The sequence below is a fragment of the Cydia strobilella genome, chromosome 7 (genome assembly GCF_947568885.1).
Source record: "Cydia strobilella chromosome 7, ilCydStro3.1, whole genome shotgun sequence".
Lineage (NCBI taxonomy): Eukaryota > Metazoa > Arthropoda > Insecta > Lepidoptera > Tortricidae > Cydia > Cydia strobilella.
This window is the reverse complement of record NC_086047.1, coordinates 17,407,097-17,423,998: the sequence shown is the minus strand read 5'-3', so window position 1 is coordinate 17,423,998 and position 16,902 is coordinate 17,407,097. Positions and strand designations below refer to the sequence as shown.

Sequence of the window (16,902 nt, the reverse complement as noted above, 5' to 3'; positions counted from 1 at the left end):
ACTGAAATTTAATTCCTTGACCGTACTTAGATATTCAGGCAAGATTTTATTTGGCCTTCGCCATATATCGGATTTTCAGTGGCATTAATTTATTTTGCTGGCAAGGAATCTCTTTAACAACAGACGTTGAAAGTCATCATCGTAAACGATTTAACCTCAAAAATGCCAAAAATATTGTTGAAATTAGTCCTTTGTAAAAACCCAAAATATTTAGATCACTACGGTTTCACTAACTGGTATTTTTAGTCGCTTTTGGCGACATGTTTCGGACTCATCGGGAGTCCTTCCTCAGGCACGAGTGTCCGCGGCGGCTGTACTCCGTGCACTGCCCGCGCCGCCCGCCTCATCCCTTGTTGCGCGCGCGCTGATGGGGCAAAAGTCCTTTGTTGAAATCACTGGTAGTGGTACTGACATTTTATTTTACTAAACATGACTGTGTACGCATTATGCATATTATTGCCATGTAAGTTGCTTTTAGCGACACTATCTCAGAGCCAAAATAGAAACTTGTCAGGCAGGCTTTATACAGACTGTCAGGAAAAAGAGAAAACTAAAACCAGCCATAAAAGTAGGTGATTCGCCATTCGCGTACATAATTTCTGAATAGTAGCAATTCCCTAAAGAACACCTTATTCATATAGGCAGAGAGTCCTGTATCCCGCTTTGGAAGAATTTGTATACATTAGTATATTTAAAAATCTATCTACAATTTCTTATTATTATCTTACACTTAGGTATTTATAGAAGAATTCTGTGTACTTGTGTTCTAATAGGCATTCTAGACCAGTAGTCGCAGGTCACTCACGTATATCAAGTGTATACGTATAGGTCTAGTTTGCATACGTGAGTGACTCGGTTTAATATATTTAGTATGTCAGCGTCCCACGGAAGTTTTGCTAGTCATAAATAGATGTTACGATTTACCGAAGTTCTTCAGAAAATCCTCTATACAGTAACGTGTATGGCCAGCTTTATGGTCGCGCTTATCCCGTGTAAAACGACAAGATAAGGCGTGAGTCGAATTCTGACCCTGAGCGACAGTATCGTACGGGAAAACATTTTCGTATGGGAAGTTGCTGTACACTGTACCCAGCGTAACGTCAACTGGGGGCCTCGCCAAGATGCCAATGTCTCTCTGTCGCACTTATATGGAAGAGTGATAGAGAGACAATACCGTTTTATTCGCTACGGCGCAAACGATTGACATCTTGGATACGCCCTCTGGAAACCAATGCATAAGAGACGAGAGTTTTATCTTTTTGTTAGCAAAATGATAAGATAAGCGCAACAAATACGCCTGGTAAACTCCATTAGGAATATGTAATATTATGTAACGGGTCACTCACGAAATTTAAGTCGAATTTGTGAATGTAAGTGACCCATAATAAATATATTTTATAGTCATGATGTCCAATATGTGGGTGCGACCTCGTCACTTTATGACATTTGGGCTCGAATTAGGCTCGTCTCAATTTTAAAAACAAAAAATCTATATAATTTCTCAAACCCGACATTGAGGTCATTATACACAGTGAAAATTATATAATCAATTATACAATTATTATAACATTTTAAATAAGTAGGTACATTGAGCATGCGTTTATATTTATAACATTCTAATTTATACTTAAAATGCCTTTATGTACATTGTAAACAAAAATTGTGCTTTACATATTCTACATGGCGTGTATTAGTATTTTTTTCAAGATTTTTTATTAGTTGTCTTAAGCAATATTGAAATGGTGACTTCTTAAGTAAAGGTACTATTTTGCGCAATTGATAAAATCGCCTGTAAACTAATTCTTACCTCAGAAACATTCCTAAAATATATTTTCTGTAGACAACCCAAAATAATCCTGGTTTAAAATTAAATGGTAGATTTACAAACAAGGCAATTCGGTTGCTGCATAGAACCCTTTATTAAGCAATTTAGGTCAGAAACAAAATTTTTTGACCCTCCTTTTCCTTTTTTTTTTAAATAAGAGGAGTCAAGGTTTTAACTGCCTTGGCTCTTTCATGCGCGATAAACAGTACACAATTCACTTCACTTTCTTATCATTACTCCTGTCCTTAATCCCATTGCTTTCAATTTTTTTATGACCTTTGACGCCATTTTCTTTCAATCGGCCGTTAGATTTAGCACCATTGGCGTCAGGTTTCTTATAGGCTTTATCGTAGAAGTCCCAGAAGAGGTAGTAGAAGAAAATGGAGTTGGGTAAAGTGAAGACGACGGACCAGCGAGGGTAGCCGCAGTCATAGAACAGCAGTTGGGAGGAGTGGAGGAATGCTATGCAAAACTGGACCTGAGGAAGAAAACAAAAAAATTAATTACCTACTTAATATATCAATATTTTCATTGCATATCACACATTTTACTACCATTGTAATGGAATGTTCACATTGTTTTCCTTAATAAGACCAAAAACCTTTTATTATATAGCAAGACGGGCCGCGAGAGAGGACTTAAACGGAGTGTGTGAGTGTGTGACTGTGTGTCCCTTTCTTTCACATGAAAAATTACAAACTTATATATATTAAACTATATATATACTGGCCACACACATATATAAACTATACACACTGTTCGACTATTCTCTCGCTGGGGCCGTTTGTTGTATATTGCTTTGCTCAACCTTAATGTAGTAGCTAAATACGGTTCAAATATGGTTTGTCAAAAATATTCAGTACACGGTCTTGGTATTATAATAAAAGGTCCTTGAATCAGACCAAAACTCAGATTCCGGCATTTTTAGGTTAATAGAGACCGTGCATGTTGGAGGGTCTGCCATCTCGTGACCTGAATCAAAAGCGAAAACAATTCATGCTTCTAAGCAGATGCTGCCCCCTACTTCATGTTGGCTCTATTTCGCATAGTAGGGTCTGTCATCTAGTGGCTTAAATCTAATAATGGAGACTTGACATATGGCTTCGCGCCAATGAATAGGGGGCTTCTGTGCTGCCGTCTACAGTTCATGTTAACTGCCTATAGAGTTCGTGCAAATTCGGAATGCTCCAGCGGGTTCCTCGAGCGATATTCCTGCCAAATAAGAGCTATAATTTTCTGATTTTGATGATATTCTCCTTTTAGTTTGGTTAAATTTAACAGCACAAACCTTAGGCAGGGTGGAATATCAACTCGATGTTGATTCGTTTGAATTTGCTTACTATACACGGAGCGTACGCTATTAGTTTGACCCCATAATATGAAAATGAAAATATTTTATTAAATACATTAATAAAGGCGGTTGTTAATTAGTTTCTCAATAACTTTAGAAATAGCTGGTAAGACCGATATGGGCCTGTAATTATTAACATCATCCGTCTCTCCACTCTTATGTACCGGTGTAACTAAAGATCTCTTAAGCGGTGTGGGAAAAACTCCATCCTTAAAACAGAGGTTAGTTAGGTGACTAATTACAGGAGCAACCAATTTAATAGCTAGTTTAAGAAATTTGGTTGTGATGCCGTCCCATTCAGGGGCACTGTCCGGTCTCAAGCCCATGACAATGCTGCATACCTCCTGCGGGTCTGTGTCTATAAGGGCAAATGAAGACGTTGTCCAGGTGGGGGTATTGTTTATCAAGAGATCTTGGGTTACACCTGGGTCATTATTAATAATGTTCTGGGTCATTAGCAAAAAAAATATTAGCCAAATATGTAGTATAAAACCGTGTCTACTGACCATTTGTAAAGTAGTAATGTAGGACTTCCACCAGCACAGCCGCTGGTACTTGGGCCCCATAGCGGCGAGCATGTAGTACGAGTACATGATGATGTGCACGAACGAGTTGATCACGCCGATGAGCGTGCCGTGCCCGCCGGGGTAGTATCTGGAATTATAAATATCCGGGGTGATTTTTTAGCTGTGAAAATGGAATATCCATCCAACATTACCCTAAACAATCTTGACATTTCCTGAGCGGTAATTACTCCAAAAATATATCTAAAATATATCTGGAATTATAAATATCCGGGGTGATTTTTTAGCTGTGAAAATGGAATATCCATCCAACATTACCCTAAACAATCTTGACATTTCCTGAGCGGTAATTACTCCAAAAATCCCTTATTCCTAAACCTAAAATACTGTTAAACAATACATTTAAAATTCAAACCCAATTATTAAATAATACGTTTACGAACCCACTTATATTGTATCATGAGGCATTCCGGGTACGTGACGCTATTATTTTAACCATTTCTGATAAAGCTAAGTAACCGATATTTGGCATGATAAAGTCAGATAACTTAAATTTAACCGTATATATAAAACAGGTTATTAGGGCAAATGCTGCCCCGTATGCGTCACGTCCCCGACAAAGTAGACATTTCTGTGGAATGCCCCTTAAAAAGGATATCATGGGCATGAGGTTATGGTGGTACAGTCATGTGGAGAAAGATGATCTGGCAATTCTTCTTGCGGAGCACGAAGAACACTGTGTCCAGGAGCTCCGAGAACATCGCTAGGAAGTACTACGTGTATATCTTACTTAGTCGCTCCCCGGGATATCATGGGCATGACTGGTGGTATATGTGGAGGAAGGTGATCTGGCGGTCCTTTTTGCGGAGTACGAAGAACACCGTGTCCAGGAGCTCCGAGATCGTCGCTAGGAAGTACTATGTGTATATCTTACTTAGTCGCTCCCCGGGATATCATGGGCATGACTGGTGGTACATGTGGAGGAAGGTGATCTGGCGGTCCTTCTTGCGGAGTACGAAGAACACCGTGTCCAGGAGCTCCGAGATCGTCGCTAGGAAGTACTATGTGTATATCTTACTTAGTCGCTCCCCAGGATATCATGGGCATGACGGTGTGGTGGTACATGTGGAGGAAGGTGATCTGGCGGTCCTTCTTGCGGAGCACGAAGAACACCGTGTCCAGGAGCTCCGACATCTTAGCGAGGAAGTACACGTAGACTCCTCGGGCTATCTGGAATTGGGCAAGGCAAGGATCGATTGATATTGATACACTGAGTTTTTTTGTCATGTAGCCCAATAAAAAAGTATGAGTTATACTTATAGAAAGTTTGTTTGATATTTTTACATGTAGTCCTCAGGCTGTCGTTCCAGTGAGGCGTAGGTGAGCGGAGATGAGAGGAGGCGTGCAAGAATCAACCAATAGTATTGGTTGTAGTCCAGCGGAGCGGAGAAGAAATTTAATGTGGATTACAACCAATGCGTTGATTCCCGAAGGAATATTTGAAAGAAATATTTTCCATAATGTCAATATCCAGGGAGGAAAATGGGACTACGTGTTTTCGTTTGTCTGTGAGTGTGTGAAGGAACTTACTCGCATCGCTTCCGGACTGTCGGAGAAGTCTACGGGTTGGCATTTCCAACTGTAGGTTCGAAGCCAGCCCGCATCTAGACCCTGAAATAAAATAAAAAGAACTAAGAATTTAACTTTTTAAATTTGGTATAGTTACTTACATAAAACGACAGAAACCCCGGCTCGTACCAATGAGTTTTCGGAACTTATGTACGAAATACCATTTGATATTTACCAGTTGTTTTTCGGTGAAGGAAAACATCGTGAGGAATCCGGACTAATGAGGCCTAGTTTCCCCTCTGGGTTGGAAGGTCAGATGGTAGTCGCTTTCGTAAAAACTAGTGCCTACGTCAATTCTTAGGATTAGTTGTCAAGCGGACCCCAGGCTCCCATAAGCCGTGGCAAAATGCCGGTATAACGCGAGGAAGAAGAAGGGTATCTATTTAGTTACTTTATAAATCAGCTATTGACTGATATTGCTCTGCCTTTTGTATCAGGCACTTTACAAACGCACAAAACGGCGAAGGTAGTGAGTTACAAACCCCACGAAAAATGCAAAAAGTCTAAATAATAGTTTTATTGTTTTGATGAGCTACGTTGTCTAGTTGACCTATGAAGGGTGACACGGATTAAAACTAAAAAAGTTATAGTCAAAACCATGTGCGAGTACCTACTTCGAAAACCCCGCACAGATAAATGTCGATAGGTACAATCCCTCAAAGACTTAGTCCCGTTCGAAAAGTCAGTGTAATAATAGGAAATACATACACGCGAATATAATCGATTTTAATAATTATTTGTTTAATCCTCATATTGATATTATTGATAACCGAGTAAGGCACACGATTCCAAAATTGAATCACGAACGTAGCGAGTAAAGTAAAATAGCCAAAACTTATGTACCTTATGAAACACTAACAAGCAACTGCAAGAAATTGTACACGAAGGGCGGCGCCATGTAGCGAGGTCCCCATGTTCGTACGAACTTCAAGCATAGGTAGAGGATGGTGAGCCCGAGGAGCTGGTGATGTCCAATCAGTGCGAGGGTCTAGAAGGTATACATACATATAAACTTACCTCATGAAACAGCCAGCAGCTAACAAGCACCTGCAAAAAGTTGTATACGATGAGCGTCTTCTGAAACTGGAAGGGCGGCCTGTCGGCCATGTAGCGAGGTCCCCATGTTCGCACGAACTTCTGGTACAGGTAAAGGATGATGAGCCCTGGGATCGGGCTGGTGATGAGGAACCAGTCGTTGGTCCGAGGATCTGGAAGATTACATGAAACGGTTATAGTGAGTCTTACTGGAATGGAGTTTGAAACTTAAGAGTCCCGGGCAAGCTCGGCCGAATTTCACCTTCCCATACAAACGGAGTTTCGTTCTCATTTTAAAACTACGTGTTGGATGTAATGAAACTTTGCACATGCAATATATTTGACATGAGGTATATCTAGGTCTGTAATTAGTTTATATAGCTCCAGTTTATAAAACAAACGAAATAGAGCAAAAACAAGTTTTGTATGAAAAATTTAAATTCACTATATATTTTTTTAACTTTGGTATCAGAAGCTACATAAACTAATTACAGACTTAGATATACCTTATCCTACTGTAAGTATCAAATTTCAGAGCAAACTAGCTACTCGTTTTAAAATGAGAGCGTAACCACGTTTGTATGGAGAACCGAGCTTGCCGGGGACCCTTAAATAGTAATATAGAGCGCCTTAAATACACCTACTCTACAAAACATACTGTGTTATTAGTTGTTACGAAAGCAACTATCAAATCCGATCTTTCATCTTAGAGAGGATGTACGTATGTCAGGAATCAAGCATTTTATTTATAAGAGTTTTTAATTGCAGGCATATGGCTGATATGCTAACCGCTGGAATTGTAACCAGTTAGCAATCAACTGTTTAACAATCCTATTAGAACATTATGGTTACCCAACAAAAGGTATCGCTTCACATGTGGACAAAGGACGGTTTTTTACAACCATTGTGTTAAAAGACATTATGTGATCACGGTCAACCGTAGTGGATCAAAAAGTATAATGTCAATAACCTTTTAATAACTTCTGTCTAAATTGTCTATCCTAGCCCATTATTTTCATGACATTTGGGCTTTAGTTTCATTTCTTTATAATGTTGCTAATACCCATGTATCCATACTTGCTAAGGCGTGGGGCTTCATGATCACAGGTTATTTGGGGCGTTTTCTATGAAAAGGGACCTTATTGTCGATGGCGCTTACGCCGCACAGCGTCGCGCGGCATTGTATTTATATCGGAGCCTCGTTAATAATGGCGTAAACGCCATCGACAATAAGGTCCCTTTTTATAGAAAATGTCACATTTTATGATATAGGAGGCAAATTAGCACTACCAGTTGATATACTAAATAAACAGAAATGATAACAAACTCTACAGCTATAACGCTACGTCTTGTTCTTTGTTTGTTGTTGTTTGTTGTGTTTCTTTGTTTGTTGTTGCTTTTACCTATCCAGTAAATCCTTTTGACATAATGTAACTCGTTTAAATATTGTTTGTAAGTCGATGTTTGTCGCTGTTGTTCCGATGTCGATGTTTGTTGTTGTTGTTGTTTGTTGTGGTTTTTATTTGTTGTTGTTTGCAATACCTGCTAGTTCCACAAACAGATGGTTGTAGGCCTTAGCGATTGTGTTGTTTGTGAGCTGTTTGAACGACATCTTGGTGGTTCCTTTTGATCTGTCACGTTAAACAGGCCCGCATTTTTGGTGGCACGAACTAGCTGGACTCTGGAAAGAATGAAAATAAACATTTAAATTACTTGTATAAATGGCTAGGAGCCCGATTCAGATTCAGCAATTTGTTGCAGTTTTGATCTTATTTTGATACGTCCTTGAAGATCGCTGACGCTGAATGGTGCATGCGAAATGAAGTAAGAGATGCGCGCTAAGTTGGCGCCACCAACCACCAGGACAGATCATCAAGGTCGTATCAAAACCAGTACAACAACATAACAAATTGTTACATTAGAATCGACCAACAGGTCAAAATTGATAATGTATTTTAACTGCGAGTTCTCTTCGTATTCCTCTACCTATGTGTCGCATTTCTTAACCGATTCTCGTGAATTTTGTGAGTAGTTCGAGAACTATAGGGATCACAACTTTGGGAGCAAATCATTTTATTAAATATTTTGATTTGTGTTTTTAAGTAGTCTCACTACTATATATAAATTATAAACTGAAATTGATGTCATATATTAAAGAAAACGCCATGGCGGGGTGGCCTAGGGGTTCAAGGCGTTAGCCCGGACTGCTAAAGACGCCGGTTCGAATCCGGCCTTCACCACTGGAGGGCTTCGTCACTTTTTCTTTAATATATGACATCTATTTCAGCTTAAAACTTTTTTCGTCATTTAAATATTCGTTTTTCGTCGTTTAAGTAAAAATGGTGGAGCCATACATTTAGTTCTAAGTTAATGCAAAGACAAACCCACGAGGTCTATAGCTCACAGAGCCACTATAGTACATAAGTATTAATCTCGTAATACTCGCGGTCCTACTTATATAAATAGAGTTGATTTTGAAATAAAACTATGAAAACGGATTATATCGCGTATATTGTTCGTAGTTTTTCCTCAGTCACCCAGACCACGAACGCTGTAAAGGGTTCGCAACGTCGGGATGTATTATAAATTCAATATACGCGATATAATCCGTTTTCACAGTTTTATTTCATGTTTAACAATCGCGGTAACCGAAGACAATGTTAGAGTTGCGTTTACGTTTGTTTTGTTTTGTTGTTTGTTGTAAAGCAATGTGCCAATGAGCAACCGTTCGTCTTGTTTTGCAATATTTAAACAGGTTGCTGACATATCTGTGTCGGCACTTGTTATGAACCCTTTGTACCATCCTACACTGTTAAGTGACAGTTCGTAAACCTTATTGCGAAAGGCATAAGCTCCACCTATGGACAGTTATGAAGAGTGTTGCTGTTTGTACGCTAAGATCCCTCAGTCATAGCAAAGATAGATATAACTCCGTAATAGATGGATACAGTCTAAGGAAAAAACTTGCCTTGAAAATCAAGAAAATTTGATTCTCGTTCAGAGGGCGCTACTAGTTTTGGCCTACAGTCGTATAGATGGCGTTGACGGTTTCGTTTGTTATTTAACAATTTTAACGCATATCAGTGAAAGAACATGGGTCAAAATCATAAAAATAATAAATGCAAATAAAAAAAATCATTTATCTATATTTAAATACATTCTATCGTATTTTTATAAATCTTCATTTTTAGTTTTAAATTGTGTCGACAGGTGGCAGTGAATTTACTGGGGTTACAAAATTCTCTATGACAGTACCGCTCTAGTATAAGTTACTCTATGGTCATAGACATAGTATAGTAGTTATAGACATGAAACCGAACGACCAGGAGTAAGAAAAAGACATATTTATATATTGACAGGTTAATGTATGGCAGCATAATCCTTTTTCTCATTCACTTTAATTTTTGGGTATTTCGCCATCGCCTCCTACCTATGCTGCCATAACCCGTCCATGAAAAAAACCCGGTCGGTGCTATTTTCTTTTTCCTCTTATAGGAATCTTATAGGAATCGCAATAACACTATCTTTCTCTATCAAAGAGTGTCAGGCCCTTGGTTTGTACGCTAAGATCCCTCAAAGTTGTTGTTGTTAGCATTACAGGCGCTTTGGTATTATGCGGTCAGTTATGCCGTTTACCGAATTATTTACACACAATAGTACATTTCGATGCTAGTGCGGTAAGTATGTCATTAAGTTAGAAAGAATGACATTTCCGCACGTGTATCTAACGACGTTTTTTTAATACAGTTGCGAAAAAATAAGAACAACAACAAGTAAGAAATTCGAAACTTTTATATTATTAATTCTGTGACATCATTGACATTGACATTATGAAGAGGTGTTTTTTACCTTTTATTCGACTAGAATGGATTTTGTTATTATTATTGAACCCACTTCAATAAAAGTTTTTTTTTTTTTCAAATGCAAGTTCTATAAGACAGAAACAATTGTAAATATAAAACATTGTACTATTATTACCTAAATTTCGTTATTTACGATTATTTATGTATCGTATACTAATAAAAACAATATCGAATGTTGCCTTTGGAAACTTAAAACATTTTTGCAGTAAGAAAAAACGCCTCTTCTTTGACAGGCGTTCCGTTCCATTCAGACACTTATTAAGAACGGTTTTTCAACATTAAAAAATAAACGTGTTATAGTACTTGTACTTGAAGAGGTAAGCAATAAAACATGAAATATGCATATTTTTCGTATTCTTGCCTTAACAGTAGGTTTTTATGTTGATTACGACGTTTAAAGGAAACTAATATTAACACTCATCAATAAGTACTCATGAATTGGAACAAGTATAAATTTAAAAAAATTGGAAAAGTAAAAAGCACTAGTTCGCGAAAACCAACTTTCCGCACGCTAAACAGCCACGAGAAGTAGCACTTTTTGAGCAACTGTATAAAAAAATATAATAGCAGTGGTCATAATGACTTGAAAAAAATCTGGCCTTCTTTTAATGATACTTATTTAGATTCTAAATATTGAAGTGTTAATATTACGCGATGTTTACGCTTAAACATTTTGAGCTAATGTAGCACAAGTTTGTATGTGAAGAGAAATATCGCTACGTTTACTCATATAATATTTACATACATTATTTTGACATGCTAGTTTGTTGCCAATTTGACACAACATATATTTGCGTAGTGATCATAACACGAAAGGAGCAACATATACAAAATGGAACTTAACAGCATGTGAAGAGGACCGATCGTATCCGAAACACCACGCTGCGCGCAAAAACTCGCATTGCTGGCGTCGGTGAGAAGACTGCTAGGCTCAAATGGGACTGGGCCGGTCACGTCTGCCGCATGCATCCAGACAGATGGGCTAGCATAGCCACCAAATGGATGCCAGAAGAGGGGCGCGGACCCGGCAGGCCCAGACGGAGATGGCGGGACGACCTAGATACCTTTCTCAACAACTGGCCGGAGGAGGCACTATATCGGGAGTCGTGGAAAACAAGGGAAGAGGCCTTTGCCCAGCAGTGGGATACCATAATGGGCTAGTAAAAAAAAAAACAAAAAACAGCATGTAGCGTAGCCATATAACAAAATAACTGGCACACATAGTTAAAGGTACCGTTCCAATTCAGACTACACCAGCGGTCAGATGTCATGAGTGAGGTATCTCTATTGTTTCCCATAAAGTTTTAAATCATAATGTATTGTTTGTCCGCATTTTCGTTAGTCATAATTTGGTTTTTCTCAGAAACGCGTAGCTTTTCAGGATTGCCATAAAACAAACCTAGCCTAACTTATCCTTACGAAAGTCCTGAAAAGTTAACGGTTTCAGAATTATGACTAATGATAATCTGATGATGTCTGTCCGTCTGTCACAGCCTATTTTCTCCAAAACTACTGGACCAATTAAGTTGAAATTTGGTACACATATGTAAGTTTGTGACCTAAAGATGGACATGTAACGTAAACAAATTAATTTTAAACACGGGGACCACTTTTGGGGGGTAAATGAGAAAATTAAAAAATTAATTTTGTCAAACTATATCGTGTTACATATCAAATGAAAGAGCTCATTGTGGGAATCTCAAATATATATTTTTATAATTCTAAGATGAACAGTTTAGAAGCTATTCAAGAAAATAGGCAAAAAATGACCATTCCCTCCCCTTTATCTCCGAAACTACTGGGTCAAAAATTTTGAAAAAATACACAAAATAAATCTTCACCGGAAAACCTATTAGAAATGTGCAGTCAAGAGTGAGTCGGACTTAATTACTTAGTTTTTTCCACTTAAAAAATACACTGTTTAAATTGTGTAATGTACGGAACCCTTGGAACGCGAGTCCGACTCGCACTTGGCCGGTTTTTTAGTATATGATTTCGGCGGTTTTTTTTTCCTTTTGAGGTACGGAACCCTAAAAACGAGGTTTCGTACTCGACTGTTTCCTCCTCCAAACCTTTACCAAATGTAAAGAAATTTTGAGGTCTAAATGGTAATGAAATTATCTATAGGTATGTCGGACTGTTTTGCTTTTTAGGCTACTTGATGTCAGTTTTGAATACCACGCTTCTCTTTGCTGCCTAGTAAATTAGGCCGTTTTTGCGAATATTTGAAGTGCTAATTATACATTATAAGTGGTAATTATCTAAATCTATCTAAATTACCTGCATAAAGAAATTATCTTTATTACTTAAATAAGGATTTTATAAATTGGCTCGGTAAGCTGTCAAAGCTGTCATGATCGGTGTAATTAAGGTTTTCTAATTAAATTAAATGACAAATTAATGACGTATGTATGCGTATATATAATATTTACCTACAGGTATATTAAAACTAAATTAAAATATAATATTGTCTTCGGTTATCGCGATAGTTACTCATGAAATAAAATATAATGTGAATTAAATTACTATTTCAAAATTTCATGGCCATTATTATATCTTCGTATTTCTGCTGCAGTATTGCAGCGCGACATTACGGCCGACTGCGTTGCTGCCACAGATGTCAAAAATCCGGGCAGCAAAAACGATTTTGACATTTGCCACTGCAGTGCTTACACAAATGTCACAAACCCGGGCAGCAACAACGATTTTGACATTTGCGGCTGCAACGCTGATGACAGTAATGTCGCGCTGCAATACTGCAGCAGTAATATGACGACGATAAAACGAGGTACTTGCCATGTATTTGTAATATTTGTTATGACATGAGCAACTAGTTATGCCTTAAAATCAGGAAGTCGCAAAAACAAATATACATGGTAAATTAAATAAGCTAAGTATCGGAGCGTAAGTATGTATGTAGTATCAAAACGTAAGCGCATTATAGAATAGAATAAGATTTTATTCGTAAGCACAAACAAACATTACATAATATAAAAGAAAATATAAAATAAGATTAAAGTGCCACGAAATGGCCTCATCTCAGCATGCTGCTGGTGGCTTCCAGCGCTGATTCTCCGATGAGACCATCAGGTGAGAAGAATCACGGAAGGTAACAGACAAGAAAAAAAAAGACATAAAATCATACAATGAACAAATAGTTAAATAAGAAAAAGTTACACAGCAAGAAAATACAACATAACGATTAAATTAAAATTATTTATATAAAACAAGCATCCTACTTATTTACTCTTATCCTATGCATATCGAAGACCATTTTCAATTCGCATCCCATGAAATCGATGGCTGGCCTCACTAACCCTTGACCTTTCCAAAGCACACAAATAGGACAAATACATACCGTCACTACGGATATCGGAAGACATGTACCGAATCATAGCACAATATGGAAGTATTTTAGTACATTTTGGCACATAAACACGCGCGCGTCCGTCTCGAAGTTCAGAATGAAACTGAGCGAGCTTTGAGGGTGGGAGAATTTCCTCCTCTCCCTATGACGGCCATATTGATAAACATTACTTTCAAAATCTCCTAACTTTCACTTTCCCTCGCTTTGAATTTGAACTTTAACAATAAATGTTAAGACTTAATTTTGCTTGGATGCAAATTGAGTTTGCTAGTTTTGGTAAGTCACGGTTGCCGTTTAATGAGGGAGGCAATGCGGCCTATTTGATTTTCACCCAATTCGTGCGCGCTATGACGTTTGTGTACGATTTGATAAAGTTTACGGTTTATTATTATAATTCGTATGTATCAGCTTTATACAAGATTGTTTTTTACACACTTTTATTTAGTTTCACCACGTACGTAAAATACGCGCGGGCGGTACGTATAAATGATTACTTACTTACTTACTTAAGTATATTTGTGTAATGTAGGTATAACTAGTCATCTACGTCCTTGGCATTTAGATGACATTTAACAATTGAATAAATAAGTAATTAATATTTAAGATCAATATTCCGGTTAGTTACAGCCAAATATCATAACCTGTTCCTAGAATATCAGAAAGTTAAAACAGATTATTCTCGAAATGACTAACGCCTACTTCTTAAATTACCGTATTTTTAATATTATAACTATAATTCATTTAGACTGTATCGCGTTTTGATAAATTTTCAATTCTACCATTTCATAAAATGCCTAAAACTCAAATTAACTAGATACAAAAACGTCACATTGTCAAAATTCTGATAAACTGAACTAATTATTTACATTTATAAATACGTAACACTAAAAATAGTGCGTGGTTAAAATTTTAGGAATTATGACATTTTATTGTATTGAAAATAAGTATATTTGGGAATTTAGGCATATTGGAACTAAGACAATTTGAGCTTTAGTAAAATATGTAAAAGGGCATTATGATATTTGGCTGTAACGAAACGGAATCAGAAAGATCTCGAGAAGTATAGGTACATGAAAGACATGCAAAGGAGAGAAGTACAATCAGCAAAAGTGTGTATAAAACAATTTTTTTGACAGTAACTTGCATTTATTTTTACTTGATTTTTACAGTTTTTTTTTCATTGTCTTTTATTTCTTGCAACCAGAACTTATAATTTAATTATGATTAACACTTATAATTTAATTATGAATAATACTTATAATTTTTTTTTTGAGACCAGAGAGGATATAATATCAGATAGAGCGGTACTGTCATAGTAAATTTTGTAACCGCTGTAAATTCACTGCCATCTATCGACATACTTTAAAACTAAAAATGAAGATTTATAAAAATACGTTAAAATGTATTTAAATATGGATAAATGATTTTTTTATTTGCATTAATTATTTTTATATGATTTTGACCCATGTTCTTTCACTGATATGCGTTAAAATTATAAATAACAAACGAAACCGTCAACAGTCCTCTATACGAGAGTAGGCCAAAACTAGCAGCGCCCTCTGATCGAGAATCAAATTTTCGTGATTTTCGAGGCACGTTTTTTCCTTGGACTGTATTCATCTATTACGGAGTTATATCTATCTGAGACTAAAAAATACTTAATCTGCAAGAACCCCTCCGCAGGTGAAGGCCTCCTCCAAAGATGTCCAGTTTGCTCTGCTGTCTTTTATTATCAGTCAATAAATCTAAGGTCGACAAAGCTCTTAGTACTTTTTTATACTTCGAAAATCTACTATAATGACCGACACCTATTTCTGACACAAATATACGCCGCTCTCACCTTTGTATTTTACCCAATACACAATTTCCCACTAAGAAAGTTGTGATTGTTCAATAAAAGTTTTGATTGGCTAAAATAAAATTAATTATATATATACCTATATATATATGCCAAAATTATAAACTCTTGCGCGGCATTACAATATTTAACTTTACAGTACATATAGTGCTACTTTACCGCACTAGTGCGATAATTAGCACATTACGTAACTCTGTCGAAAATTTAGAGGGCGTACGAGACCGTTGTACGATACGTGTGCGAATACTTAATTAGCAACTCGTGTCGATTTAAAACACTCCCTTCGGTCGTGTTTTAATTTATCGCCACTCGTTACCAATTTCCTATTTTTCGCACTTGTATCGTAATGTACTATTGTCAATATGTGCAGATTACAATTGAGTCGCTCGTGGCACAATTCCCGTGGGGTCATTTTTAGGGTTCCGTACCCAAAGGGTAAAAACGGGACCCTATTACTAAGACTCCGCTATCCGTCTGTAGACAGTTGAAATTTTCACAGATGATGTATTTCTGTTGCCGCTACAACAACAAATACTAAAAAGTACGGAACCCTCGGTGGGCGAGTCCGACTCGCACTTGTCCGGTTTTTTTGAGCTTCAGTCAGCCTTTTATAGTTAGGTATTCTAGTTCGTTGACTGAGCCTAATTATTGCCCGTATCTTCAAGTCAAACCAAGGTATATATATAGGCTCAATAGCACAAAATAAAAACCGTCCAAGTGCGAGTCGGACTCGCGCACCAAGGGTTCCGTACCATTACGGAAAAAAACAGCAAAAAAATCACGTTTGTTGTATGGGAGCCCCATTTAAATATTTATATTATTCTGTTTTTAGTATTTGTTGTTATAGCGGCAACAGAAATACATCATCTGTGAAAATTTCAACTGTCTAGCTATCACGGTTCATGAGACGCAGCCTGGTGACAGACAGACAGACAGACGGACAGCGGAGTCTTAGTAATAGAGTCCCGTTTTACCCTTTGGGTACGGAACCCTAAAAAAGCTCAACGTCCATGGCGAAATACCTATTGAGCATACATTACCTAACAATACATTACCTAAAGACGGGTAACGTCTCATTTTCGGAAGTCGGTCAAAAGCTAGCATAAACAATTAAAATCTCACTTACTCAAGCAAAACATGAACTAAACAAAATGTTGTAGCTTCAAAAAGGCTCATCTTACTTCAAACATCAATAACATACTCTTCTGCTAAACCAATACCAAACCAATACATTTTGCAACACAGCTCATGCATACAGCTGATGCAGTAAAACTACAATGCCAATTTAAGAAGACCCCTCCATACTATACACTTTCATTCACACCACGGCTCTTGTTATTTAGCCGTTTACACACAAGCCAAGTTAATTCATGCGTTTCTAATGCACTTTGACGTTATCGCAATACAGGCTGGTTTTGTTTGTTTTGGCAACTGTGACGAAATGCCTAGA

General features: G+C 37.3%; 1 protein-coding gene and 1 non-coding gene across 2 annotated transcripts in view; one reads left to right on the top strand and one right to left on the bottom strand.

Annotated features, from left to right (window-relative positions):
* Window positions 1-8: 8 nt before the first annotated feature.
* Window positions 9-16,902, bottom strand: part of LOC134742678 (very long chain fatty acid elongase 7-like) — a 40,308-nt gene continuing 23,414 nt past the window's right edge. The window contains exons 2-7 of the mRNA XM_063675869.1: window positions 7,907-8,045; window positions 6,347-6,537; window positions 5,291-5,371; window positions 4,779-4,930; window positions 3,683-3,830; window positions 9-2,303 (exon numbers count right to left, since the gene is read on the bottom strand). Coding sequence (XP_063531939.1) covers window positions 2,040-2,303; window positions 3,683-3,830; window positions 4,779-4,930; window positions 5,291-5,371; window positions 6,347-6,537; window positions 7,907-7,976 — 906 coding nt within the window. The 5' untranslated portion in view covers window positions 7,977-8,045 and the 3' untranslated portion in view covers window positions 9-2,039. The remainder of the gene's footprint in view (window positions 2,304-3,682; window positions 3,831-4,778; window positions 4,931-5,290; window positions 5,372-6,346; window positions 6,538-7,906; window positions 8,046-16,902) is intronic.
* Trnas-gga (transfer RNA serine (anticodon GGA)) lies at window positions 8,532-8,604 on the top strand. Its single transcript has one exon. It is a non-coding gene; the product is annotated as a tRNA-Ser (tRNA).